We start from the raw sequence: 27,439 nt of genomic DNA, 5'->3' as shown, positions 1-27,439 counted from the left end.
TTTTTTGAACCCAGTTATACTTCTGGCCGTCACAACATCCTCTGGCAAGGAGTTCCACAGATTGACTGTGCGTTGGGTGACGAAGTACTTCCTGTTGTTTGTTTTAAACCTGCTGCCTCTTAATTTCCTTGGGTGACCCCCTAGTTCCTATGTTATGTGAAGGGGTAAATAACACTTCCCTAGTCACTTTCTCCGCACCAGCCATGATTTATAGACCTCTCTCATCTCCCCCTGAGTCCTCTCTTTTCCAAGCTGAGGAGTTCCAGCCTTTTTAATCTCCCAGCATACGGAAGCTGTTCACACCCCTGATCATTTTTGTTGCCCTTCTCTGCCACTTCCCCGCCATCACCTACAAGGCAAGGGAAAGAATCCCAGTTACTCATGGTCCGCACCTGGGGGTGATTAACTGCCTCCTGGCGAGACAGGGAGGAGCTGGGCCTTTACATAGGCCGTGGGTGCTCCGGTGGAGGCAGCCTGCCGTGAAGCCCTGGTGTAGGGCTTGACAGGTAGCACCAGAGTCCAGGTTAGGCTCCTGCAGGGGAAGCCTGAGGTAGGGCCACAAGGGAACTCCCATGAAGCCTGAGGCAGGGGAAGAGCTGTTTGGCTGAAGATTTTTCTTTGGCCTTTCATTTGGATTTGGGGTGCTCCCTGGGAAGGGGTCTAGCCCCAGAACACCTAGAGGGGAGAGGAGAGATGATGCAGGTCTGAGGGGGAGCCCAATGGGTGCCTGCTGACAAGGGAGCCTGGGGGAAGGCCTGGGCTGGGGGAGCATTGGTAAGACAAAGGCAGTGGTTTCACCCTCAGGAATGCTGAGTGGGGATGGTGCTGGGGGAAAAACAGAAAATATCCGTCTCACGCAGGGATTGATAGGATTGTGCATGTAGAAGCCTAGGATCTGCCATACCAGAGCAGATCAGGGTCCCGCTGCTCCATTATACCCTGACACTGACCGCCATCCGCTGCTTCAGAGGAAGGTGCAAGAAACCCAGCAGCTGGTAGGGCGAGGGCAGCCTGCCCCTGGGAAGCTTTGTGCAAATCCCCATTAGCTAGTGGGGATTCCTGAACTGAAGCTGGGGGGTTAGATCCCCTTCCCACCTCAGGTTGGTTTGTCTTTAACCCTTCCTATGCCATGTTGGATGTTCCTGTTCTCCATATAAACGTCCAGCCCTTTTTCTTGGAATCATGTGAAGGTCTTTGCCTTGGTGATACCTTGTGGCAGTGAGTACCACAGGACGCTTGTGCACTGCATGGAAAAGGTCAGTTTTAAACATGCTGCCTTTCAGTGATTGAATCCCCCCGCCCCCCTCCTTGCTTCATGAAACGGGATTTGCTAATTGTCCTGCTCTATTCACGTACCTTTGTCCTGTGATCCGTGCCCGGGCTGCGTGGGCCCAGGCAGCTGGGGAAGCACTGCAGAGGCCTGCAACCTAACCTGATGAGACTGGACTACAAGCACCGAGTCTGGGTCAGAAAAAAGCCAGCCCCTCTCGGGTGAGCTGGGTCTCCGCCTCCTACCCGCAGGGTCCGTGCACGGGCCCTGCCCCTGACAGCCACTGCCACTTCGCTCCTGTGTGACTGCTGTGAAGTGAGGGTGCCCAGCAGTCCGAGCACCGCTCACCCCACAGCATGGGGGGCTGCCAGGAGCCGGGCATGCAGCTGCTAGGGCACACAGCCACCACAGCAACGCCCAGGCAGAAGCTGGGGGTGGCACTGACTCAAGTGTGTGTGTGTGTGGGGGGGGGGGCCTAGAAAATGACTTGACCCTCTTTGGCTTGGGTCAGGTGAGCTTGGTCTGGTTCCTGAATAAATATTAGGCCTGAGCAGACCTCTACTGTAGTGATCCATGTGCCCAGCATTTGGGCAGCGTGGCACCTCACTCCACAGCGCCCTCAGCCGGCTGATTGCAGAGCCATGGTGACGGACTCACAGGCAGGCCTGATTCCTGCTGAACAGCGCCCGCTAGAGGAAGCTGGGTTCTCGCTGTGCAAGGGGCCTGCTTTCAGTCCACACAGAGAAGTGGGGCACAATCCTCTGTTTCTCCTGGTGCCCCTGTCTTACAGACACTGCGAGCTCTGGCGTGAGGGGTGCCGCAGAGCCTTTGCCTACAGAGACCATTGCTTCTCTACCACAGCGCAGACAGGTAAGTGTGACGTCTTGCTGTGACTCAGCCTGGCAGCAGGTGTGCGACCCGCACACAGCTGCACACCAGGAACTAGAGGCGCTCTTGAAGCACGGCTCTGGGACTGCTCTCACAGCTGTGGGAGCCCCAATGCAATTAGAGTGCGCTCTCTCCTTCCTGGCCCCGTTCTCTCCCCGCTCCCTGCGGGGTGGTTACTACAGAAACACTTGATTTTCCCCATCCTTTGATTGGAGGTTTCTGCCTGGGTTCCTAGATGGCCAAGCCCAAGAGCTGCACAGCTGTGAGGGGCCTGCAGCCCCTGTGCAGTCCTCCGCTGTATCCGCTCCCCACAGGCTTGGGGGAAAGGCTGGGTGGCCGTGGCAGAGGGCTGACCTTGTTTGTTTCACCCATGATCTGACAGGACCTAGGGCTGAAGCCGCTGTGAGGGAGTGGCAGCCCCTTTCCCCTGACGGCTCGCAGCTGGTCAGCACGGGCAGCAGCCAGAGGCGCTCAGGAGCGGGGCACCATGCGAGGAAGCTCTTTCAGTCCCACCAGAGCCCTGGCTGCCTCGTCAATCAGCCCAGCCCTGGCGAGCTAAGCAGCTGGCCTGGCGCAGGTGGGAAATGCTCGTTCGGATGCTGGCCCTGTGAGCGCTTGGCTGTGTCTTCTCCACCCAGTACAGGAGCCTGGTGCTTTGGTGATGGGGACAAGTGTGGGGGGGGGGGGGGAACACAGCGAAGTGGCAAAGGCCTACCCAGAAGCTCCCCTCTGCAGTGCCAGCCACATGCCCTCTCTGGCTTCATGCAGCTGCCCCAGCTGTGCTGGCTGCTCAGGGACGTGACCGGCTTCTGCTTCATGGGAAGGATGAATGCAGGAGCAGCCCCCGTAACCCTGAGCAGGTCGTGCCCGCGGGGCCAGGAACTAAAGCCCAGGCACATGCAGGCTCTCTGTCCCTGGGAGAGAAGTGCTGCCGGGGCAGACCACGGAGCAGGGCCTCCGGTCTGAACCCTGCCCAGCGGCTCCCCTTGGAAAGGGGAATGTGTCTGGGACAGGCAGGGCAAAGCAAGAGTAGCCCCCGGGCCTCCATGGGGCTCAGCAAGGTACACACACGGGGACAAGATGGGGACCCTGCCTGAGCGCCCCCTTATACCCCACAGCGCCGGTGGGGGCTCCCTACCTCCAGCCCGGCCCTTCCTGCCAAGTTCCCCCGCTTCCTCCACCCCCCACCCCCCCCCTTCCTGCCAAATCCCTCCCTCCCCCCGCCACTCCCCTTCCTGCCAAGTTCCCTTCCTCCCCCCCCCCCACTCCGCTCCCAGCCCCCCCTCCTGCCAAGTTCCCTCCCTTCCCCCCCCCCCCCCCCCCCGCTCCCCTCCCAGCCAAGATCCTTCCCCCCCCCTGGCTCCCCTCCTGCCAAGTTCCCTCCCTTCCTCCACCCCTCCACCCCCCCCTTCATGCCAAATCCCTCCCTCCCCCCGCCACTCCCCTTCCTGCCAAGTTCCCTCCCCGCCGAGTTCCCTCCCCGCCGAGTTCCCCCATCCCCCCCCGGCGCGCTTCCCCCTCCGCCCGCTGGGGGCGCGCTGCCCGGGCGCTGCCCGCTCCGGCGATGGCGGCGGCGGCTTCCCCGCGCCGGGCCGCCCCCGGGCAGGGGCCGGACGGGCCGCGCCGCCATATTGGCTGTTGTCCTGTCGGGAGCGGCGGCGGCGCGGGCCGGGCATGACTCGCAGGCGGAGCAGGGCGGCGGCGGCCGCGGCCGGGGCGCGCAGGGAGCGGGCGGGGGGAGCCGCCCCCCCCGCGCCCCCCCCGGGGCCCGGCCCCGCAGAGCCCCCCGAGGCGGCGCCGGGCAGCAGCGCGGAGCCGGGCAGAGCCCCGCAGGTACCGGGCCCCCCCTGCACCCCTGTGCCCCCCCGATCCCTGCCCCCCCCCCGCCTGCACCCCGATCCCCGCACCCCGATCCCCGCCCCCTGCATCCCCTCCCCCGCGCCCTGCCCCCCGATCCCCGCGCCCTGCATCCCCTGCACCCCGCCTGCCCCCCGATCCCTGCCCCCCGATCCCCGCGCCCTGCATCCCCTCCCCCCCGCCTGCACCCCGATCCCTGCACCCCGATCCCCGCGCCCTGCATCCCCTCCCCCCCCGCCTGCACCCCGATCCCCGCGCCCTGCATCCCCTCCCCCCCGCCTGCACCCCGCGCCCTGCCCCCCGATCCCCGCGCCCTGCCCCCCGATCCCCGCGCCCTGCATCCCCTCCCCCCCGCCTGCACCCCGATCCCCGCGCCCTGCATCCCCTCCCCCCCGCCTGCACCCCGCACCCCGATCCCCGCACCCCGATCCCCGCCCCCTGCACCCCCTGCACCCCGATCCCCGCCCCCTGCACCCCGATCCCCGCCCCCTGCACCCCGATCCCCGCCCCCTGCACCCCGATCCCCGCGCCCTGCATCCCCTCCCCCCCGCCTGCACCCCGATCCCCGCGCCCTGCATCCCCTCCCCCCCCGCCTGCACCCCGATCCCCGCGCCCTGCATCCCCTCCCCCCCGCCTGCACCCCGCCCCCTGCACCCCGCACCCCGCCCCCCGCACCCCGATCCCCGCCCCCTGCATCCCCTCCCCCCCGCCTGCACCCCGCGCCCTGCACCCCGATCCCCGCGCCCTGCACCCCGATCCCCGCGCCCTGCACCCCGATCCCCGCGCCCTGCATCCCTTCCCCCCCGCCTGCACCCCGATCCCCGCCCCCTGCATCCCTTCCCCCCCGCCTGCACCCCGATCCCTGCACCCCGCCCCCTGCATCCCCTTCCCCCCGCCTGCACCCCGATCCCTGCACCCCGATCCCCGCGCCCTGCATCCCCTCCCCCCCGCCTGCACCCCGGTCCCTGCCCCCCCGCCTGCACCCCGATCCCCGCCCCCTGCATCCCCTGCCCCCCCGCCTGCACCCCGATCCCCGCCCCCTGCATCCCTGCCCCCCCGCCTGCACCCCGATCCCTGCACCCCAATCCCCGCGCCCTGCATCCCTGCCCCCCCGCCTGCACCCCGATCCCTGCACCCCGGTCCCCGCCCCCTGCATCCCCTGCACCCCGATCCCTGCACCCCGGTCCCCGCCCCCTGCATCCCCTGCACCCCGATCCCTGCACCCCGGTCCCCGCCCCCTGCATCCCCTGCACCCCGATCCCTGCACCCCGGTCCCCGCCCCCTGCATCCCCTGCACCCTGATCCCTGCACCCCCCGCCTGCCCCCTGCCCCCCGATCCCCCAGCTCCTGTACCCGCCCCCGATCCCCTGCCTGCATCCTGCAACCCCTTGCACCCCACACCCCAATCCCCCGGCTGCTGCACCCTGCTCCCTGTACCCACACCCCGATCCTCTGCCCTGCCTCAGAATCTCTACCCCATCTCCTGCACCCCCGTTCCCCAGTCCCCCACTTGCACTCATGCCTAGCTCCTGATCTCCTGCACCCCACGCCCCTTCTGCTCCCAGCCCCTGTGCCTCCCCACCGCCTTCTGCCTCCAGTTCACCTGCCCTGATCCCCTACTTGCACCCGACCCCCATCCCCACCTGTATGTAGGTCCCACCCCAATTCCCCTCTGCACCCCATTGGGGCCCTGCTCCCACCCCAATCCGACCCATGTACCCGTCCCCGCACACCCCAATTCCTCCCTGCACACACCCCCACCTGTAGTGCTCACGCCGATCCCATCCAGCCCTCTGCACACACCCACCCGGCGCCCATCCCGTTCCTGTCCTGGGCCTGCAGTTCTCCCCCTGCACCCCCCGGCCTCTTGCACCCACCCCTTGCCTGCAGCGCCCCATTATTCTGCGTGGAGTAGCCATGCCAATCTGCACCCATCCCAGGCTGGCAGCGCTCACCTGGGTCCCGCCCACCCTCCACCTGCAGCACCTATCCGGATCTCAGCCTGCACCCACGTGCGCACCCCCCTGCATCCTCCCCCAGTATGCAGAGCCCCATGTCCCACCCCTGCAGGCAGCACCCTCCTCTCGCCCTCCCTCGAAGTCTCTGCACATAGAGCTTGGTGCCCCCTTCCTTCACTCTGCATCACCTTTCTGTTTCCTCCCTGCCTAGATGCAGAACCATGTGCTCCTAGCCCCATCTCCGACCCTTACCACCTAGCCCGCTCCTTACATCCCCCCGTCCCTCTGTCAGCCGTCTGCTCTGCGTGTGGCACCCACCTCGTCCTTCCCTACCTAGCATGGTTCCCCCGACACTGAATCCAGCAGCCACAGCCTACCCTGCAGACACTCACCCCCATCTTTCCCTGCTGCTCCGTTCGGGGGTGGGACAGGGGGCTGGAGCCACGCAGCATGCACCCCTCCAGGAGGGCTCAGGTCCTGTCCCAGGTGATCGCAGCATCCTCTTCCTGCTCTCCTGTGGGCAGTTTGCAAGTGGGTCTGACACCCAGCCCCCAACGGGCTGGCCCTAGCCAGGGCTCCGGCTGCACAAGGCGGTTTCTCTGCGCAGAACTCCACTTCCCCTCAAAGCAGAGGGAGCTTTGGGAGTTGAAGACCATTGTGCCTCTTGCTGGAGCCGGAGGGGGGAGGCCTCTGCAGGGAGTGTGCTGCTGGGCTGGGGGGTGCCCAGATAGCCACCTGCCTGGATCTTGCAGTGCGTTGGCAGTGTGTGCATGAACGCTGGGCTGTGCAAACTGTTGCCCCGGCCTCTCCAGGAGGAATTCGGGGCCCCCAGCTGGAGCAGCCGAGATGAACTGTGGCATTGGGATGAATTTGCAGAAATCTCCTGAGTTCCTGTGAGAGTGATGGGGTAAGGAGACGGCAGCTTTGCTGCAAGCAGAGGGCAGCCTGTGCTGGAAGCTGGCACAGGCAGGCAGGCTCCTGGGGAGCTGGCAGCGAGCTGTGCCCTGCGGCTCCTTTCCAGGTGGGATGTTGGACCAGGCTGGATACATCTCTGGGTAGGCTGCACCTCCCCCCAGTGCACTGAGATGGCGGATCTCCGGGACGGGAGGATTCACTTCGCTTTGTGAGAGCTCACGGTTGTGGTATTAACCCTGTGGAAAGCCAGGCAGTGCACAGCTGCTGCGGCCTGTGGAAAGGGCTCATCTGCCCTCCACACCTGTCAGCCGAGTGTGTCCAGCCCAGCGAGGGTCAGGCGGGAGCAGAGTCGGGGCTTCACGTGACCGCACAAGGTGGGAACGCTGGAGCCTGTCTGTGGCTGGAGGCTGGAACGCCAAGCTCATCTCTGTGCAGGACATTATTTGCCTGCTGCCTTTGGAGGGAATTCCTGCACCGCTTCCCTCCAGCGTGGGCCGGCTGGCTGCAAGGCGTAGAGAGCTTCTCCAGGGTGACAGCAGCCCCAGGCCCACAGGAGCAGAAGCTATGGCAAGTAGCTGAAGATGGCGGGCAAAGTGGGGAAGGAGTTGGTGGGTAGTAGAACATACCAGCCTCGCATCTACCTGGCCGTCTGGGCAAAGATGTCCTGGGAACCGGCCCCCTTCTCCCCCAGCCAGGCTCCACAGGCCAGGGGGCTCAGTCTGTTCGTGAAGCTCAAGTTGCCCTCTGGGCTGAGCCTGTTCAGAGCGTGGCTCTCGGGTGTCTTTCTCCAGCTCCGAGCTCACTGCAAGGAGAAGAACTGGAGCATGTGGGGTCAGGTGCGGCGCAGCGCTGGGGGGCGGGGAAGGCTGCCCTCTCTGGAAGGGGAGGGAAGGGCACCTGGCACTGTGTATTTTCATGATGTGCTCAAGATGTCTCCCCAAGCGGCTAACCCCGGACCCCTGCTGGGAGGAGCGTCTAGACTAGGTTCCCATGTGCCCCGGCGTTGAGCCGAGCGCACCGCAGAGGGGCCGAGGGCTATTGTAAGGGAGCTGCAGGGATAGGATGACCCGGCAGGAGACCAGCCTGCAGCCAGCTGGGGTTCAAATAGGGGAGGGCCTGGCTTTGCCGGCCAGCCCAGGGATGGAGTTCTGTGGAGAACAGCCAGCCAGGGATCACATCTGGCATCACGGGTGGGCAGAGCAGTGGAGACTTGAGCCCCGGAGGGGAACGCCCGTTACACGTGGACTGTGAGTTCCGTGTCGGACAGCGCTAGCACAGTGGGGCCCTGCTGCATGACGGGGGCTCCCGGCAGGCACCCCCCAATACAGGTTCTGCTGGCCTTGTGTGTCACGGGGCTGGCTCTCTGCTCCTCACGCTGGGCCATGGCTGCTTGTGGGCAGGCAGTGATGCTAGCCAGCTGCTCGTGGATTTGCTGATCCTCGGGGCTGCATAGCCTTGTGCACAGGGACAAGAGGGGTGACCATGTATCAGGGTCCTTCTCCTGCCCCTCTCTGTGGTCGCCATGTTGAGCCCCACTCAGCACCAGGGCGCCCAGGGCTGTACACAGATGTGGTCTCTCCAGAGCCGAGAGACGTTCCCCTACCTGCCCGTGTCTAGCTTCTCTAGGTCCTATTACAGCTCCCAGCATAGCCCACCGTGGATCCCTGGCCCTTTGCCACTCTCCCAGAACATTGGGCGGGAGGGCAGGCAGCTGGGCCAGGCAAGCTCCTGGGTGTCCGGGCCAGCAGCTCTTTGAAGTTGCAGATGCTCTGGTTCCTTCCTGTCCACCTGCATTCTGCATCCCTGACATGCTCTCTTGGAGTGGGGTGAACCAGACGCCCCACTGGAGTGCTGGGCTGGGCTGTCTGCCTCTAGTGGGGCAGAGATGGCTCACCTGGGCCTGAGGACCAGTGGGGCAGGGCTTGGCATTCCAGCTGCCCTAGTGCCTCCAGCCACGGACAGGCTCCAGCGTCCCCATCTTGCGCAGCCATGTGAAGCCTGGTCAGTGCTCCCGCCTGACCCTTGCTGGGCTGGACACGCTCGTCTGATGGGTGCGGAGGGCAGACAAGCCCTTTCCACAGCATGAGCTAGTGACACTGGGCTGGAGGGATGCTGTGAAGCCAGGCTTTATCCATGCTGGGAAGGGAGAGGCAGTGTCTGAGGGGAGCTGGCTGGCAGCTCCCTTGGCCACAGGCTGGGGGATTCTCCCCACTTGATATTGGTGCAGGGCCAGCTGTGTGTATTCACCAAGAGTCAGCCCCCAGCACGGTGTGATGACAAGGAAATCAGCCCCCTGGGCTCACACCACTTGCTGATTCTCAGCGTGTGGGGGAGCCCTTGCTTCCCAGCTCCTGGAAGATCATCAAAGTCAAAACTCAGTCTTAAATACATGTGTGAAGATGCAGCCTGCCTGTTTGCCCCTCCTAGCCCCTGGGTGTGAGGAGACAGCGTTCTGCCCCTGCCCCGCCTGGGCGGGAGAGGCACAGCCCCACTCGGTCTTGTGCCGGGTTTTTGGTTGAGGGCAGCCCTGCGTGACTTAGGCAGATATCACGAGACCCTGGGCAGTCTGAGCACTGAGATGCTCCAACCACCAGTGATGACATGACTTGCCTGTGAACAGGCTGGTGGCAGAGTCCAGGCGTCCTGCCCCTAGTCCCAGCTTAGCCACCGCCCCCTGCCCCAGGGGCATGTCAGGCTGCGTCCTGCTCCAGGGGCATGTCACTGGCTGTTCACGGAAGGAAAACCCTGGTGTGGATGCTGTCCCCAGGAGCCTGCCATGGGAAGGGGTGTTTGTCTGCACTCTGAAGGGGTCAGCCGTTCCAGGAAGGGTGGCCCAGCATAGAGGGCAGCTCCCTGCGGGATCACACCATGGTGCCACTCTGTCCTTACTGAGACCTTCGGTTCAGCCAAGCTCTCGTTGTTCTGAATTAGAATAGTGTAGATGGTTAGGTGGCTTTTTTGTAATTAGGCCTCTCTTGAAGGCCAAGTCTGTTGGCGACCATAACGCCTCACTCGTCTGTTACCGTGCTGATACATTAGTGCTTTTAAATGACCATTTTGATATCATGTGATCGATATATGACCAGTTATTTCGGAGCCTATAAAAGCCCAGCTCTCGGCAGGGCCCCTCTGATTCTGCAGCGCCCATCTGGCTGAAGGCTCCATTTGGCCCCATTCTCGTTGTTGGAGCACCTCACAATAACACTCACCCCCGTAGGGAGGCCGTGGGTGCTAGCCCCATTGTGTAGATGGGGACCTGATGCACAGAGAGTCCAAGGCCCTGAGCCATGAAGGTGCCCAAACCCCACCCAGCCCCAGAATCCCTGCTGAGCGCTGTGGGTGCCTGAGTTCTCAGCGTGAATGTTCCCTTGGAGCCGGCATTTCTGTCCCGAACATACACTTGCCTACGGCACATGCAGGGCCAATCCAGTAAGCCGCCAGAGCAGACCTGCTGGGTCAGGTCCCAGGCAGAGTCCAGCTGGAGGACGTGATTAGAACACTTCTTGGGATGTGGGAGACCCCGGTTCAATCCCCCTCCCCCCGACAGGATTTGAACAGGGGTCTCTCACTCCCCAGGTGAGTGCTCTGCCCGCGGGGCTTTGGGAGAGTCCGGGGGGGCTCCCACAGGCTGTCCTGTACAAGCTGATGGCATTATCTCAGGGGGTCTGGACCCAGGGTCTCCCACCCGCAGGGCGGTGCCTGACCATTACCGAAAGAGTTACTCTCACTCTGCTGGGCCCCGTGACTGGGATAAATGCTTCAGCAGTGCTCCCACCGCACGGCTACGAGCTGTACCGGTGGGTGCCTCCAGCAATTCTGCATGGAGCCAGGAGGCGCCACAGGAGAAGCCTTGGGTGCCGTGGGGGGCCTGAGCAGAGATGGGCGCCTCCCTGCGGCCCAGACTTAGGCACCTCTCTTCAAGGGGGCGGGGCTTCGCATCCCCCTCTTGTCAGTCTGCAAGGGGCTAGTGGCTCCCTGCCTCGTGGGCTGGCTTGTGGCCCCGTGCTTACAGCCCATCGCTCTCCAGGTGCTGCGCGGGGAGCACACGTCGCAGGGACGTTCCTGGGACTGCCTGCTTCTTCGCGGCCCCGGCACTCAGCCTTGTGCTGCTGAGGTCCCTTCGGGGACTTGCTCAAGGCCCTATGGGAACCCTGGGGCAGAGCAGGGAACGGAACCCCGGTCTCCTCAGCTCCCCCCAGCACCGAACAGCAGACCCGTCCGTCCCTGCTGCCCGGGCACCCGTCACGCAATGCCGCCCTAACGAATAGGTTCAAGGAGAAGCCATCCAGGGGCTCGCCAAGGTGTGTCCGCAGCACAGTGGCAAGGGACTTCGCAGGGCAGCTGCAGAGCCTGGCGGGGCAGGGGCAGACCAGCCCCCTGGCCCTGGAGGGCTGGGACAGGCTCCCTCTGAAAGCCGCTAGGGTCCCAGTGAGCATGTGCAGTAGGTCTCTGGGCTGCTGGCTGGGTGTGGGCCCGGGAGGAGTTGGAGCTGAGGCTGCATAAATACAGCTCTGGGGCTGGCTTGGTCCAAAGGGGCGGGGTGGGGCGGGGCGTTGCCCCTTGTTCGTTGTGTTTGGCCTGTGTCCTGTCTGGGTTTGCCCCCTTATTGCAGGGGGACTCCTGTCAATAGCTCACTCCCTTGGGGGGTGTATGGAACCTGCCGGTTTGTAACTGGACTCTGGAGCGTGGGAGGGGAGCCGGCTGCATGGGGCTAGCAAAGCCGGGGAACACGAGGAGCCAGTACACGGAAGATGTTCAGCTGAGGATGAAGTGTGAGGAGCTGCACACGCCTCTGGAGGCAGCAGAATGCTACAGGGCTGGGGAAATGCAGGCTCGTGTCTGTAGGCAAACCTGCAGTGCTGTGAGGGGAGTGATCAGCGCTCCCGGCTCTGCGTGTGGCCAAGTCACTTCTCCTCGCAGAGCCTGCCGGCCGGCGAACAACAGACGGGCGCATCAGGAGGCGCAGTGGCTGTACAGTGTCCGTGGAGGGCGGGTGCTAAAGGGGGCCCAGGGCTCTGAGGGGGTCGTGCACGATGGCTGCTGGAAGCCTTGAGATTCTGGACTGTATCCCCAGAAGTGTTGCAGAGCAGAAAGGGCCTGTTACTTGATGCTCATTTTACAGTTGTGGTGATGCTACCAGAAGCAAAAGGATTACTTTTTAGCTTTCTGTGCTGCCCTGGGGGGAGAGGGCTTGGACCCCGGCTCGGCTGATGGGCTCTGTCACACTCCAAACATTGACAGGTGGGAATGAATTCAGGGGGTGAACGGCCATTGGTAGCACTGGGGCCACACCTGTGGGGGGTGATCCACGGGGACTAGGGGTGATGGGGCTGCCCAGCTGGGGAAGTGTCTTTGGAGTTATGGGATAGTCTCCTGGGAAAATGGGGAGCTTGGCTGTTTGGGGTGCTTCCTAGGCTAAGCAGAGCACCTGCTCAGGGCAACCCCTGTGAGCGCCCGGGGATGGGTTAGCACCTGGCAGGCCTTGTCCGTACCCCACACGGAGACTCGGCCACTGGGAGCTGAGGCTGGCGGAGGTCGGGCCAGATTTCAGTCCCTCTCCAGCAGATGCCCATGGGGGTGATATGTGGCTGTCATTAGTGAGCGTAGAGAGGGAAAGCCCAGCCCCTCCCCCAGCCTCTTTAAAAAGCCCCCCCATGCCGGGTCTGTCGCAGCCCCCAGCAGCCTGCCCGGAGCTGACAGTCTCCTCGGGGCGCCCCGCCCCCACCAGAGCAGGGGCTCCAGTGCTTTTGTTCTGTCTGTGTCTGGCTGGTTTCCGCGCTCGCTGGCAGAGCAGATGGCCGGGAGCCCTGCCCGCGGCTGGCACCTGGGCCCAGGAGCGAGGGGCTTGGGGAACATCCTTCCCCCCCGATGCGCTAGCTCCCTCCCTGGGGTTGGCGCCAAGGGACACAATGACAGGCGTACTGGAGCCCGCGTTGGCTTGCATTTCTCTGCTAGCAGCAGACCCTCCCGCCGGGCCCACATACTCTGCTTCTCACCTTCCCTTCAGGTGCCTCCTGCCTGCTCCCCCTGGGCTGGTGACGTTGGCGCAGCCTGGCAGTGCCCTGGGGGGCTCCTTTTTCCCCACTCTGGGCAGCACTTGCTGCCCCCCCTGCCCGAGAGGCACAGGGTGAGCCAGGAGCCTGCCTGCCTCTCCCCTTCCCCCCAGGATCTGCGTCAGCCCTAGCAAGAGGAGAAGCTTGGCCCCTCCCTGTGCCCCCTTTGCTTCACCTTGAGTGTGAGGCGCCATCTGCTCCACAGCAGCAGTTAAACACGTGGCTCATTGTCCTGGCCCCGCTGCAGCGGCAAACAATGGGGGACCCCTCCCCAGCTCTGCACTCTGCTCTCCCCAGCTGGTGGGGGGTCTCTAAAGTAGCCGTGGGCTGCGGCCTGGCTTCCCACCAGCGCCGGCAGGAGGCCCCGGCCCTGGGTGGGACTGCGGGGCAGAATGCAAAGAGCAGTGAGGGCCTGCCTCCTGCCACATCTGTTCCTCTGTCCACACCAAACAAAGAGCTGGGGCGGGCCCAAGGCCAGTGGGGCTGGAGCAAGGGTTTGGGCAGGGGGACAGGGTATCTAGAAAGCAGGGTATTGGCTGCCTACCCCAGTTGGTGTCCTCTGCCTGCCCTTGGGTATTCCCAGGGTCACTGCTTCTGCTCAGCTCTTCTCACTCAGCGCTCCCGGCGTGTCTGTGCCCAAGCCGAAGGTGGGAGCTATTGGGAAGGGGCTGGCTGTGGCCATGACAGACTCCACAGCACTTCCCCTAAATGCCCAAGACTGCTGGATTGGGTAGTGCTGGGCTCCACTCGATCTGTGAGGGCTGCCATAGTGGGATAGCAGCGTCCGGTGGGCACGGCTCGCAGAGGTGCTGCATGGACCCAGCCTGCTGGCCCTCGGGGCCTGTCCTGCACCTGCACAAACACCTGGGAGCCCTGCAGCCTGCTTTGTGCCCAGCTGTGAGTGACTCGTTGCCCGTGTGTCCTGCTGCAGGTGCTGCCCACTGCCAACCAGTCTGTGCAGACGTGTTGCTTGCTATGTCACCGAGAGCGCAAGGACTGGGGAGGCCCATCTCACAACGGGCTGGTCTCCCCGGGCGAGAGGCTGCCTCCAGACTTCGTGCCAACGCTCGTGCAGAACCTGCTGGGAGAAATGCCGCTGTGGATCTGCCAGAGCTGTCGGAAGAGTGTGGAGGAGGAGGAGCGGCGAGCCGTCCAGGAGCAGGCCTTGGCGGTAGGCAGCTGCTGTCCTCTGGCCATGCTGGTTAGGGCCATGGCTCCCCTCAAGGCAGGGGGTCCTGCTGAGCAATCGGTACTAATTGCCACGTGGCAGCAATGGCTGCTGAAGGTCCCCTTGAGCCGGGCACCCCTCTGGCCCTTGCTGAGTGCCTATACACATACCTGTCTGCTGGGCATCTCCACGCGGCTGTCTCCTGAGGCTGTGATGCCCACGGAGGGTTTCTCCTAGCGGGGGGGAGCCGGTAGTGCTGGTGGGGAAGGCAGGCGTTTGTTTGTTCAGGATTGTGTGAGAGCTGCCCAGGTGGCATGAGGGGCCCCCTGCATGGTAAGGGCAGAGCTGGAAGAGTGTGTGTGCCACTGACTTATGCCTCGGTTCCCCGCCACCCCCCATCCCTCTCCTGGCTGGGAAGACTGGCTCGCTGCTCCCGCAGACCTTCGGATGCTCCTTGGGGTGAGGGGATTTTATTAAGTTACAGGAATTTCCCCCCGTGGCTTGGCAGGCCCAGCTCCTCACCAGAGCTGCCCCCTTGAGGCCTGATTCTGGGCCCATCAGTCAGGGATTGGCAGCATCAGGCCGACGGAAACCATTGTGGTCAGCTCATCTGACCCCCGGTACAGCCCGGGCCTGAGAGCTGCCCCCAGACCTCCCCTACAAAAGATATGCTAGACAGACCTCCCAGCTGGATTTAAAATGGCCAGAGACTCTGCTGCAGCCTGTGGTAAGTTGTTCCAGTGGTCAGTTACTCTCATCGTTAAAAACGGGCCCTTATTTCCAGTCTGAATGGGTCTAGTGTCAATGTCCAGCCCTTGGATTGGGTTTGACCTGCCCCTGACTGAGCGAAGGGCCCACTAGCAAATGTTTGGTCACTGTGCAGGCACTTAGAGGCTGAGATCTAGTCACCCCTAACGCTTCCCTTTGGTAAACAAGGCAGATGGAACTTGAGCTATGGGCAGCCCTGGCCTTCATGCAGAGATGCACCAGGATTCATGCCTGCGCACATCCCTCCAGGGACGCTCTTGTTCTGGGTGAAGAGTTACAGACGCACTTCGTTAAAGGCGTCCATTTGGTAGCCTCGTGCAGCTGACTGGTCTAGGCCAGAGCTTGCTGTTGTAGCCCTGCTCTACGCTAGAGAGTTAAGTCCGTGTAACTGCGTCGCTCAGAGGTGTGGATAATCCACCCCCGAGCGACAGAGTCATGCAGTGCACGGTGCTGTGTTGGCGGGAGAGCGTCTCCTCCAGCGCGGCTCCCGTGTTCTTCAGCCGACGGGAGAGCTGTCTTAGAGCGACAGGTGCCGCTGTAAATGTGTAGCGTAGACCTGCTCTCACCGAAGGCTGATGTGGAGACCAAGGTGGCAGAGTGGGGGAGACACAGGATGGGCCCCCCATGCCCAGGCTCGGTCCTGGCTGGGGGAGGCCCAGCAGGGAGCCCTGCATGAGTGAGGATAGGTGGGGGCGTGCTGGGACTTGGCCTGGCCCTGGGGAGCCCAGACTAGACCCAGAGTGTTTGGGGATTTGCCTCCTGCTGCTTCATACTGTGAGTTTCTTTCCAGGTCTCATTATCGCACACGTCCTGCAAGTCGCAGTCTTGTGGGGGCGGCTCCCACTCCTCATCTTCCTCATCATCATCTTCCTCCTCCTCGTGCCACGGGAACTCGGGGGACTGGGATCCCAGCTCCTTCCTGTCTGCTCACAAACTGTCGGGCCTCTGGAATTCCCAGCATGCTAACGGAGCCACGCAAGGCAGCCCCTTGGGGGGGCCCCCTGCTGCACTAGGTGAGTCCAGGCCAGCCCAGGGCCATATGGGTCCCGGCCTGGCTACTGGCCATCTCTGGGTCCGGGCCTGAGTGGAGTGCTATGCTGGCTGGCCTCCAGGGGCCCTGCCTTAGAGAGCAGAACCCCTGGGGTTCCCTGGGCTCTGGAAGGGCTGGCTAGGGGGAAAGGGAGTGCATGGCCTTAGTGCCCAGGGTACAAAGGGGGCTGGATCCTCCCTTGCTGCGCCCCGAGGCTGCAGCCGGATGTTGGGGGAGCGATATGCGCTCTGCTTCGGAGCCGTCCCAGAGTCTCCAGTGCTGGCCCAGGCCAGGCTCTGCACAGGAGAAGCCGTCTCCAGCGCTGACTCCATTTCAGGTGACAAGCACCCCAGCCTCCCGCTGGCTCCGGAGTGCGTCGGCCAGGCTCCCGCTGCGGCACCTGGGCTCAAGGCCTGTCCCTACAGCCACACCGTCCCCCCAGCTTCCAGCGGGGCTGCCCCCGGTTCGCCTCTGCCTACCTCACTCGACTTCTGTAAGACGCTTCCCAAGCAATTCAAGAGCATGTGCCGCAGGCCCACCCCGCCAGGTGTGTACTTGGGCCTTTGGCACTGCCTTTGGCACTGCTCCTTTCCCCTCCCCCTCGCCTGCTCTCCCAGGCCAGCCGGCGGCAAAGCCCGTCTCCCGTGGGCTCTCGGGTTGCCTGTGGTGGGGGAGAAGAGCATGGCAGGCCCAAGGCCCTGCCCAAGAAGGGCCTTTTCTCATTGCTGGAGGATGAAGAGTCCTGCAGAGCGTGGAAGCTGCTGGGCCAGGCCCCTTCCCAGCCAGCTGCATGTGCAGATGCAGCTGTGTCCTCTGCCTGTGGCTGGGAGAAGCTCGCTGGGCTGAGAAAGTCCCCTTGGCATCCCCTTGCCAGCAGGGAGCAGCCATAAGAGTGGCCAGACGGGGTCAGACCAAAGCTCCATCTAGCCCAGTGTCCCGTCTGCTGACAGTGGCCAGTGCCAGGTGCACCAGAGGGAACAAACAGAACAGGGAATCCTCCAGTGATCCATCCCCTGTCGCCCATTCCCAGCTTCTGGCAAACGGGCTAGGGACCCCATCCCTGCCCAGCCTGGCTACTAGCCATTGATGGACCTATCCGCCATTAACATTAGTTCTTTTTTGAACCCTGTTATAGCCTTGGCCTTCACAACATCCTCTGGCAACGAGTTCCCCAGGTTGACTGTGCGTTGTGTGAAGAAATACTGCCTTTGGTTTGTTTTAAATCTGCTGCCTGTTAATGTCATTGGGTGGCCCCTAGTTCTCGTGTTATGAGAAGGAGTAAATAACACTTCCTTATTCACTTTCTCCACACCAGTCATGATTTTATAGACCTCAATCATATCCCCCCTTTAGTCGTCTCTTTTCCAAGCTGAAAAGTCCCAGTCTTATTAATCTCTCCTCATATGGAAGCTGTTCCATCCCCCTAATCATTTTTGTTGCCCTTCTCTGTACCTTTTCCAATTCCAATAGATCTTTTTTGAGATGGGTCGACCACATCTGCACGTAGTATTAAAGATGTGGGCGTTCCACGGATTTATATAGAGGCAACGTGATATTTTCTGTTTTATTATCTCTCCCTTTCTTAATGATGCCCAACATTCTCTTAGCTGTTTTGACGGCTGCTGCTCATTGAGCGGATGTTTTCAGAGAACTATCCACAAGGACTCCAAGATCTCTTTCTTGCGTGGTAACAGCTAATTTAGACCCCATCATTTTATAGGTATAGTTGGGATGATCTTTTCCAATGTCCATTACTTTGATTTTATCAACATTGAATTTCATCTGCCATTTTGTTGCCCAGTCCTGGCAGCAGTGAGGATGCAGGAGGGTACTCTGCAGCCCAGCGTGCTGGGCCAGGATCAGAGCATGGGCCAGGGTGGGCTATGTGCTCTAGGGTCAGGGGTGGTGGAAGTCCTCGGGGAGGAAGCCCCTGTTCTTTCTGCTCCTCTGCTGGGGGTGAGCAGAGCCTGGGGTCCTGCTGGGCTCTGTGTGCGCATGGGCGCTCCCCTACCTGCCATGCTGGGCTGGGACAGCCTGGTGCCGCTGCGCACATGCTTGACCCATCTTTGATCCTGCCTATCTGCAGGTGAGGCCTTCCACTCCTTGGACCATCACCGGCACCCGGACCTCGCCGCTCCTCCCAACAGCCCCACAGGGCTCCCCTCCCAGCCACCGGCGCTGATCTCCACCAAGCAGTCACCCGCCCACCTGAACACCTCACCGCAGGCAGCGCCGGTCCCTGCAGCCAGCCCCCACGCAGCCGCTGCCGAGTCCCCTCCTGCTGGCACCCTCTCGCATGGCCAGGCCTCCTGCAAGAGCCCTCACCTGCCCCCCGCCAACGTGCCGCTTCTGAAGATGCCACCTCCGCTTTCAGGCTGTGCCCACCCCTGCAATGGGCACTGCAGCGGCTCCCTGGTGCCACCAGCTGCCCCGCACCAGCTGCCCAGCACTAACAGGTGAGAGGGTCTCTGCCTGCCTGTGGCTGGTGTGATGGCCGCTGGTGTTCTCTGGGCTCAGGTTGCCCTGTCCTCATCCCAAGGAACCAGCCCTTGCAGGGCAGAAGGGCTCCTCACACCACGGCTCTGCAGAGATGGTCTCACTCCAGCACCACACAGCCCTGAGGCTCCAGGGCCTCTCCCGCCATGACAGTTCTGTCTGACGTGGCCTTCGCTGCCTGTCTCTCCTGCAGTTCAGGAATTGATCCCTCTCGGCTCAGAGACCTGGGCCCGCCCAGCGTGCTCTTTGTCACGAGCAGGACCAGGAGCCCAAGGACTAGCTGGTCTCCAGCCGTCTGCCCTGGCCCCTTGGAGTGGGCTGGAGCGCTGGGTTCCTCCCTGGGGATGCCTGTCGGCAGGGAGCCCCAGCCCACCTGGGGAGGGGCAGCAGAGAGCGCCGTAGTGGGGTCCATGGTGGATGGGGCGTGTAGTGCAGGCAGCTAGGCTCTGGCTGCACCCCCTGGCTCCGGGTCTGGTTTGCTGGCATGCTCGGCAAGTCTTTGCCCTACCAAAGGGCTTGGGGTCCCAGGGAGCAGCGCAGGGGTCTCTTCCCAGCCGATTAAACAAGCCAGTCAGTGTCAGGAGAGTGTCTGGGGGTGGGGGCCACCTCCCCTGGGGCCTTCCCTCCCCTGCAAGGTGGCCCCAAGCAGTTCTGGGACATCGGAGGGGACTTCTCCTTTCGGCAGCCCCAGCGCCGTCTGAGCTTGGCTCGGCTGCGGCCCCCAGTGCCTCACTGCCCTGGGTCTGCCTTCCAGCTACCTCCCTCCCTCCCTTCCCCCAGGGACCCCATGTGCAAAGGACACAAGTTCCCCAATGGTACCAGCTGCCACCCGCCACAGTCATGCGAGGCAGACGAGGGGCTCGGGGAGGATGAGGACAGCAGCTCCGAGCGCAGCTCCTGCACCTCCTCCTCCACCAACCAGAAAGACGGGAAATTCTGTGACTGCTGCTACTGTGAGTTCTTCGGCCACAACGCGGTAAGTGAGCCATTGAACTGGGCTTGCTGGCCATGGGCGCTTGGGAGACTGCCATGCCGAGAGCACAGGCAGCCGGTGGCTGGGCTGTGGGCCTGTGTCCTCCACAGGCCTGACATCAGCGCCTCTTTGCTAGTCCAGCCCTGGAGAGCCACCCGGGAGCAGCCAGTCCATCTCTATCTGACACTGCCCCTGCCCCCTGCAGCTCGGCCAACGCCTCTCAGTCCCAGCCCCCAGGGCCCCCCGTCTCAGCCCAGCAACTCTCCTCGGCAAACTAGGAACCATGCTGCCTTCAGCAATGAGCTGTGGGTGGGGCAGCCCCATAAGCAGAGGGTGGGAAGGGGCCTGGGAACAGCGTCCATCTGTGCCAGGCAGGACAGTAGTAGCCCAGGTTCTCTCTGCAGCCCCCTGCGGCCCCCACGAGCCGGAACTATGCCGAGATCCGGGAGAAGCTGCGCTCCCGTCTCACCAAGAGGAAGGAGGAGCTCCCACAGAAGCTGGGCCACAGCAGCAGCTCGGGGGAGCCGGCCGTGGATCACCGGGACGTGGACGAGCTCCTGGACTACATCAACAGCTCGGAGCCCAAGCCCCTGAACAGCGCCAAGGCCGCCAAGCGGGCACGGCACAAGCAGAAGAAGAAGGTGAGGACGGGGGGAGGGGAATGTGCTGTTCCAGACCCAGTCCAGCGGGGGTCAGAGCTGCCTTGGGTCCCGTTTTCCCTTGGTAGCGGCCCTGGCCCCGAGCCCCCCCCGGAATAGCCCAGAGTGTTAGATAGACCCCAGAGCTGGGAAAGGCCTTGAGGCCCAGCCCCACCCACCCTACCTGGGAGGCTGGATCAGGGTTGCACCCCCATGGGGCTCTGTCCTCCCCACCTCGGAAGCTTTCCCTGTGCTTAGCGCCCTCCCCAGGGGCCTGTCGGGAACACCTCTGGCTCTTTGCAGGGACCTGGGCACCTCTCCCACGTGGGGTCTCCCCAGCATGTGCCTGTCCTGATGGGGCTGAGTGCTGGATCCCGGTGCGGGCCAGGGCCAGGGCCCCTCCTTGTTCTGGGAGCTGAGAATCAGCCACTGGTCTGTGGTGCAGCCTGTGCCAGCCGATAAGTCTCCCCCAGGCCTGAGCTGGTGGGCGGCCGTGCCGGAGCAGGGGCTGTCGTGCCCCCTCCAGAGGGCATGTGGCACCCCAGCTGTGCTTGCTACGGGCTGAGCTGGGCTGCGCAGCAGTGCTTGGGTTTGCCGCCCCACGCCCAGGGCGTGCCAGCCTGCTGGGCTTCTCTCCGGCCCCCTGAGAACCTCTGACCCTGGCCCACTGCCTTGCCTGTTCCAGGAGAAGGAGAAAGCCCAGCTGGAGGCGGAGGCCCAGAAGCGGGTGGCGCGCGGCCCTCTGGCTGGCCAGGACCGGGAGCTGGCGGAGGAGAAGCTCCTGGAGTGGCCCCAGCTGGAGCTGGAGCGGGTGAACAGCTTCCTCAGCAGCCGGCTGCAGGAGATCAAGAACACCATTAAGGACTCCATCCGCGCCAGCTTCAGCGTCTACGACCTCAACCTGGACGTTGCTGACTTCCCCAAGAAGGCCGCCGTGCTGGAGCAGAAGACTCTGCTGTCCCACCTTAACGGCTCCTCGGGCCTGCAGGAGATCGATCTGGATCTCTCCCCTCTGAGCCTGAGCTCCTCCAAGAACCACATGCTGCTGCGGAGCGAGCTGGGCCCTCGCTGGGGGGAGGGCCCTGCGGAGGGGCCACCGCAGGCTGAGAACGGGGTGGTGAAGCGCCTGAGCGCGGTGCCCAACCTCTCCCGGATGATCTGGGTCCAGTCCCCCCAGCCGACAGACTCTGCCCAGGAGAGCGGCGGGCCTGGCCTGGAGTGCAAGGAGGTGGCGCCGGCCAAGGGTCCAGAGCCGCAGGAGCAGGCACCGGCGGGGGGCAGGCAGAGGAGGAGCAAGCGACAGAGCTGCCAGGCGAGGAAGGGGGAATGCACCGCGGTGCCCAGCGCCCAGGCCGGGCTGGAGAGTCCCAGCTCGAAGGGGCTGGTGCTGGGAGCCAAGCACCCTTCAAAGCCTGGAGCAGTGCCCACGCTGCGGAGGGGGAGTGGCTGTGTGGAGCCACCGGAGAGCGCCAAGGGGCAGGGCTGGGGCTGCGGCGGCTCCAGGCCCGAGAAGGAGAGGAGCAGCGAGTGGAAAGGCCGGAGGGGCGAGGGCAAAGCAGAGCAGCCGGAGCTGGTGCAGCCACCTCCCCTTGCCGCTGGGGACCAGCAGCCCCTGCACCCCACCACCCTGGGCAGCTCCCCCCAGCCCAAGGGCAAGAGCAGGAAGAGCAGGAGCAGGATGGAGAAATCGAACACGTCCATCGGTGAGTCCCCTGTGCGGTCCCTCTGCTCAGCAGTGACCTTGTCCCAGCTCCCGCCTGTCATCCTGCGCAGCTGAGCGCTGTGGTGAGGGCGAAGCTCTCTTGTCGACTCGGCACGATGCATGGGGGGGTGGGGTCAGGTCGGTGTGGCTGCGTCGCACCCCCCAGGCCACGGAGCTGTGCTGCCATAGGGTGGCTCGAGTGGAGACCAGTCAGCGGTGGTGTACCCTGGCTCTGCCCCCCTGCCCTGCACCCCATGGTGTCTGTCCATTGCTCTTTGCTCCAAGCAGGCTCTGTGCCGGGCGGCAGCGCGGGCCCCTGGTGCTGAGGGGGGCGTTCTTGGGGCGTGCGGTCCTTGGCGCTGACCCTGCTCCGCCTGGAGCGCTTTGCTGACTGTGTCCCACTGCTTTGCCAGATGACGTGTTCCTGCCCAAAGACGTGGATGGGGCAGAGATGGACGAGACGGACCGAGAAGTAGAGTACTTCAAGAGGTGAGACCAGCCTATAGCTCTCTGCGAGAGTGGGGCTGGGGGTGCCAGGAGGGGTATGTGTGTGTCATCCTGTTGGGGGGAGGGGCATTCCTGCCCTCTGGGACTCCATGTGTGGGGAGAGTCCCAGAGGCCAGGCTCCAGCCCGAGAGGCTCAGCTGTGCCATGCTGCAGGCATACCCAGAGGAGTGTCCGAAGAGCTAACCCCATTCTCCCTTCCTGCAGATGAAGCCCTTTACGTCTCGTCCGACCCTCAGTGGACATGGAGACCAGCTGATCCCCATCCACTTTGTAATAGCCCCCCCTTGGTATCAACCCTCCTCCCCTTTGTCGTCTTTTCTCCAGACTAAACGCCCAGTTTTTTAACCGTTCCTCACAGGGCAGGGCTTCTAAACCTTTGATCATTTTTGTTGCTCTCAACTGGACTGTCTCCAGTTTGCTCACATCTTCTCTAAAGTGTAGCACCCAGAACTGGACACTGCAGCTGGGGCCTCACCAGTGCTGAGTAGAGCGGGACAGTGACCTCCCCTGGCTTACGTACGACACTCCTGTTAGTACGTCCCAGAATGATATTAGCCTTTTCTGCAACTTCATCCCATTGTTGTGATCCACTAGCCTGCAGATCCTTGGCAGCAGGACTACTGTGTAGCCAGTTATTCCCTATTGTGTAGCTGGGCATTTGATTTTCCTTCGTAAGTGAAGTACTTTGCACTTGTCTTTAGTGAATTTCATCTTGTGATTTCAGACCAGTTCCTAGTTTGTAAAAGCGTTGTGAATTCAATGCGAATCCTGACCTCCAAAGTGCTTGCAGCCCCTCCCAGCGTGGTGTCAGCCACACATTCTACATGCACGCTCTCCACTCTGTTATCCAAGTCATGAATGAAAATAATGAGTAGTACCAGACCCAGGGCTGACCCACACGGGACCCCACTAGAAACGCCCTCCCAGTTTGACAGCAAACCATTGATAACTCCTCTTTGAGCCCAGTCTTTCAGCCAGTTGTGCATCCGCCTTCTAGTAATTCCATCTCGCCCGAACTTCCCCAGTTTGCTTCTGAGAATGTCATGCGGGACTGTGTCACAAGCCCTGCTAAAATCAAGACATCATGTCTGCGGCTTCCCCCATCCGCTAGGCCAGTGACCCTGTCAAAGAAGAAGATGAGGTGGGTTCTTGACAAATCCACACTGGCTGTTCCTTATAACCTGTTATCCTCTAGGTGCTCACAAATGGATTGTGTCATAGTTTGTTCCAGTATCTTTCCAGGTATTGAAGTTAGGCTGACTGGTCTGTACTTTCCCAGGGCCTCTTTGTTCCCTTTTTGGAAGAGAGGTGTTGTGTTTGCTCATCTCCAGTCTTCTGGGCCCTCGCCTGTCCTCCAGGTATTCTTGAAGATACAGGAATTGCAAATGGTTCCGAGATGGCTTAGACTAGTGTTACCCGCACAAAATTCTTTGTCACTTGCACACTTTAGGACATCCCACCTCTGCCTAGTTCCTAGGGCTCAAGGTGTAACCTGGTTCATTTAAGCACCCCAACCCTTTCCCAGTTCCTAGGGCTCCAGGCAAAAGGCACCAAACTTTACACCTCCATCGGCTCCCAGCTTTACTCCTCCGGGCTCTGTGCAAACACCCATTCCCTGTGGGCTCTGTGCAAACACCCATTCCCTGTGGGCTCAGGGCTTAATCTTTTGCGGGTTTACAGGGTCTTTTACCAGTGAAAGAGCCTCTCACAGTAATATCCTGCTTAACCTCTATTTATTAACAATCACCAAAACAATGCACATGCTACACATACAATGCTTGCCACTCCCATTAAGACAGAAGAACTTTTCTTGATGGCCAGTCAGGATCAGGTCCATCTCGGGGACTCCAGTTTCTGCACGGTGTCATTGGCAGTGTTGAGGTCTGGCAGCTCTGATCTTTGGGGCTGTGTCCTGGAGTTGTTCCCAAAGAACATCCTTTTGGACCCCAGTTTATATAGTGAAACTTGAGTCCTGCTTAGCCGTACCTTAACCAATCATTTTACTAAAATATTACTAAACAATCCTAACATTGTAACAAAAATCGCTAACCAATCCTACCCCACCACCTAAATTAATTTACACATAGCAAAATTAATTACGTAACAGACAGAAACAACCGAAGAACCAGACAGAGCTCATATAGACGAACAATAGGGAAGTGGGGACCATAAAGACAAAATAATAAAGAAATGAGGATTTCACAACCTTATCAATAGTTGTGTGGGTTCTTGACGGACGGATGCTATCAAACTAGGTTTTCTTTAACCATCTTAAGATCTGTTTCTTTACCTGGTGATAGTGGGGGCCATTAGGAAAGGATCTCCTCCTTAACATCCTGATATTACATTGTTTTAATGTCATTTAGATGGAATGTGAGGATGTGACTTCCTGCTTCTTAGCTCATGGCTACTGCTCTCTTAATCTGGCTGCAGACAAAGGCCTTAGGCCTGACCATATGGCTATAAGAAAAGGCTTTATCCATACACTAGCTCCTTAAGAACCCTGGGGTGAATTTCCTCAGACCCTGCTGACTCAAATACGTTCAGCTTGTCTAATGATTCTCTAACCTGTTCTGTCCCTGTCTGGGCTTGCGTTCCGCCCCCTTGCTGTGTTAGCGAGTGTCTGGTCGTCATTAACCTTTTTAATGAGAAGCAAAGCAGGCGGCAAACACCTCCACCTCGTGAAGTCGTCAGTTCTGAGCTCATCCCCCGCCCCAGGAGAGGACCTAGGCTTTCCTTCCTCTTTCTCTTGCCCCTGTGTATTTATAGAACCGCTTAAGCCTTGTCTGTCCCTTGCCAGGTGTAACTGATTTTGTCACCGCGTGCTCGTGCTGTTCTTTTGTACTTCTCGGCACTTGGTTCAGGTTTCCACTGGTGTAGGGTTCCTTTTTGATCTTCAGGTCATTAAAGGGCTCCTCATGGCCTCTGACCGTTTTCCCTGTCTCTCCTTTGCTCGGGCTGGTTGGCAGTTGTGCTTTTAATATTGTCCCTGTGAGAAACTGCCTCCTCTCCTGGGCTCCTTCATTCCTGGGCTTTTCTTCCAAGGGACCTAGCCTGCTCTGGCTAGGGTGGGGAGGGTAGAATCCCTGGCTTGGGTGGTGCTGTGGGGCGGGGGGTGGATGGGTTGGGCACTGGCCGTGCAGGGGGCAGGGAGCGGTCACTGTCTCTGCTCTTTCCCTGATTCTCTCTCTCTCTCCCCCCTCCCCAGGTTCTGTCTGGATTCTGCTAAGCAAACTCGGCAGAAAGTGGCCGTGAACTGGACCAACTTCACCCTGAAGAAAACCACTTCAAGTGCAGCTCAGTGAGGTGTGGGGGGAGCCCCAGTGTGTGCAAGGGGCCCTGTGCCTACCCCCCAGCACCCACAGACACTCGCCTCACTGTGCCCCTCCCCCTGCTGGGGGGCCCCTTTTGTTTTCTCTGTGGGTTCCTCTTCCTGTGAATGTGGAACCCCTTCCCCCCAGGCCTGTCAGGCCTGCACCTCCCCAGCCAGTCACAGCTCTCGGCGGGGAGGGGGGGGAGGGGGACTCCCTAGCTTAGGCAGCCCCCTCCCCCGCCCAGTCCCTCTAGGGGATTTTCTCTTCTCCCAGCACTCCGTTGGTGATGTGCAGGGAGCCTGCCAACGCCAGTGGGCAGCCCCCCCGTGCCAGCCTGGCGCGCAGCCGGGGGAAAGGACCATGCTGGACCTAATAAAGAACTTTTTAATTTTTTATTTTATTTAAAAAACCCAACTTTTTTTGTTGTTTTTTCCTGGCTTCCTGGGACACCCTAAGCCCCCCCCCCAGCTCAGCTGCCCTGCCAGCCTGTCACAGGAGATACCCAGCTTCCTGTAGCGAACAGGCCCTCCAAGCTCCCTGGGGGGGTCCAGCTGACCCACTGTGTCCCAGCCGAGCTGAGGGTTTGGGCCCTAGGCAGGGGCTGCAACTTCCACTCTGCCTAGGGGCTGAGTTCACTCCTCTCCTGGCCTCTCCACCTCCCGTCACTACCCAGCCGCAGGCCCTGAGCGTCTTCCCTGGCTGCGAGGGGCACCCTGCACCTGCTGGGGGAAGCCTCAATGGGCACCATAATGAGCACATTGCAGCGTCCCATTAGCCCAGCAGCACCTGCAGAAGGGCCGGGGCCTCCCAGTCTGCAGGCGCGGCTCTCCCAGCAGTGTGGGTGCCTGCAGCAGCCCTCTGCACCCCCTTTGCACCAGTCCACGTGCTCTCTGCTCTCGGGTTCCCAAAGGGCCATGCCTGGCTGGGGGCAGAGTGCACCCAGAGCAGCACTTCTGGGAGCCAGGGGAGGGACGTGGTTGGTACTAGCTGGGCTGTGCCTCGCTCTCCCTCTGGCCAGCCCTATGGCCGAGCGGACCTGTGCACGTCAGGCTGCCGGGCCTGCTCAGGGGGCAATGCCTGTGCCCTGCCCCCAAGTATAGGGTGAGGTCCTGATGGGCGTATTGCCCTGCCCAGGCCTGCTTTGGATTGAGGGGGATCGAAAGCAGGGCGTGGGTGCCTCAGCTTGTGGAGCCTGGGGTAAGGGATGCCCAGGACAGGAGCCGGGGGCTTTCTCTGCCCCAGGGAGCAGCATGTGCACTCCACCTCCCCTCCCAGCTTGGGCCAAGCAGCACTGGGGCTGGGGGGAAAGAGGGCGCCAGGCAGCCCAGCGGGGTCGAACACAGCCTGAGCTCTGCCACCTACTCCATGCCGGATCTTCCTGCCCTGTGCAGATAACACCAGGGCTCCACCATGAGGCTCCACCCTCGGCTCTGCGGCTCGCAGGGTTCTGGTGAATCCCTGGCCTGCCAGGCCCCTGCTTGTACCATAATCCCAGCCTAACCCTGGTGTGACAGGTGTCGGAGCCACGGCGGGCCGGGGGCTCTGACTGACCGAGCAGCGCCTCCTAGTCTGTTCTCAGGGTGTGTGCTGAAGGGCAGAGGGATGGACAGGCAGTGGGTCCCCTTCCCCGCACACGTGCCCGGCGTTCCCCACACCAACCTACCCCCTTAGGGAGCTACAACGGAAACAAACTGCCAATCTCTGGACCACGATTTCTGGTGCTACCCGGTCCCCCAGCCTGCAGGTGGCTGGGAAGGTGCCGCTGGCCTTGCCCCGCCTGCAGGGGGAGCGTGCTGTGCAGCCAGCCACGGCCAGACTGGCTTCTCTGGTTTTTTTAATTATTTACTTTTGATACTGTGAAAATCTTTCATGCTGAAAGATAAAATGCCGTTTGGACACAGA

General features: G+C 61.7%; 1 protein-coding gene across 5 annotated transcripts; it reads left to right on the top strand.

Annotated features, from left to right (window-relative positions):
• Positions 1–678: 678 nt before the first annotated feature.
• Positions 679–27,439, top strand: FAM193B (family with sequence similarity 193 member B). Of its 5 annotated transcripts, none has more exons than XM_043521238.1 (10): positions 679–702; positions 13,873–14,112; positions 15,668–15,890; positions 16,245–16,454; positions 17,994–18,363; positions 19,184–19,379; positions 19,781–20,017; positions 20,700–21,717; positions 22,130–22,205; positions 25,432–27,439. In XM_043521238.1, exons 1-10 carry the CDS (start codon positions 694–696, stop codon positions 25,526–25,528), a joined length of 2,676 nt encoding a protein of 891 aa, XP_043377173.1. In that variant the 5' UTR covers positions 679–693; the 3' UTR covers positions 25,529–27,439. The 5 variants fall into 5 exon arrangements, with proteins under 5 accessions (XP_043377173.1, XP_037762670.1, XP_037762669.1 ...); XM_037906742.2 differs by lacking the exon at positions 679–702 and adding an exon at positions 2,070–2,140; XM_037906739.2 differs by lacking the exon at positions 679–702 and adding an exon at positions 3,720–3,991.

The sequence above is a fragment of the Chelonia mydas genome, chromosome 8 (assembly GCF_015237465.2).
Source record: "Chelonia mydas isolate rCheMyd1 chromosome 8, rCheMyd1.pri.v2, whole genome shotgun sequence".
Classification (NCBI taxonomy): Eukaryota; Metazoa; Chordata; order Testudines; family Cheloniidae; genus Chelonia; species Chelonia mydas.
This window is presented reverse-complemented; position numbering and strand designations above follow the sequence as displayed.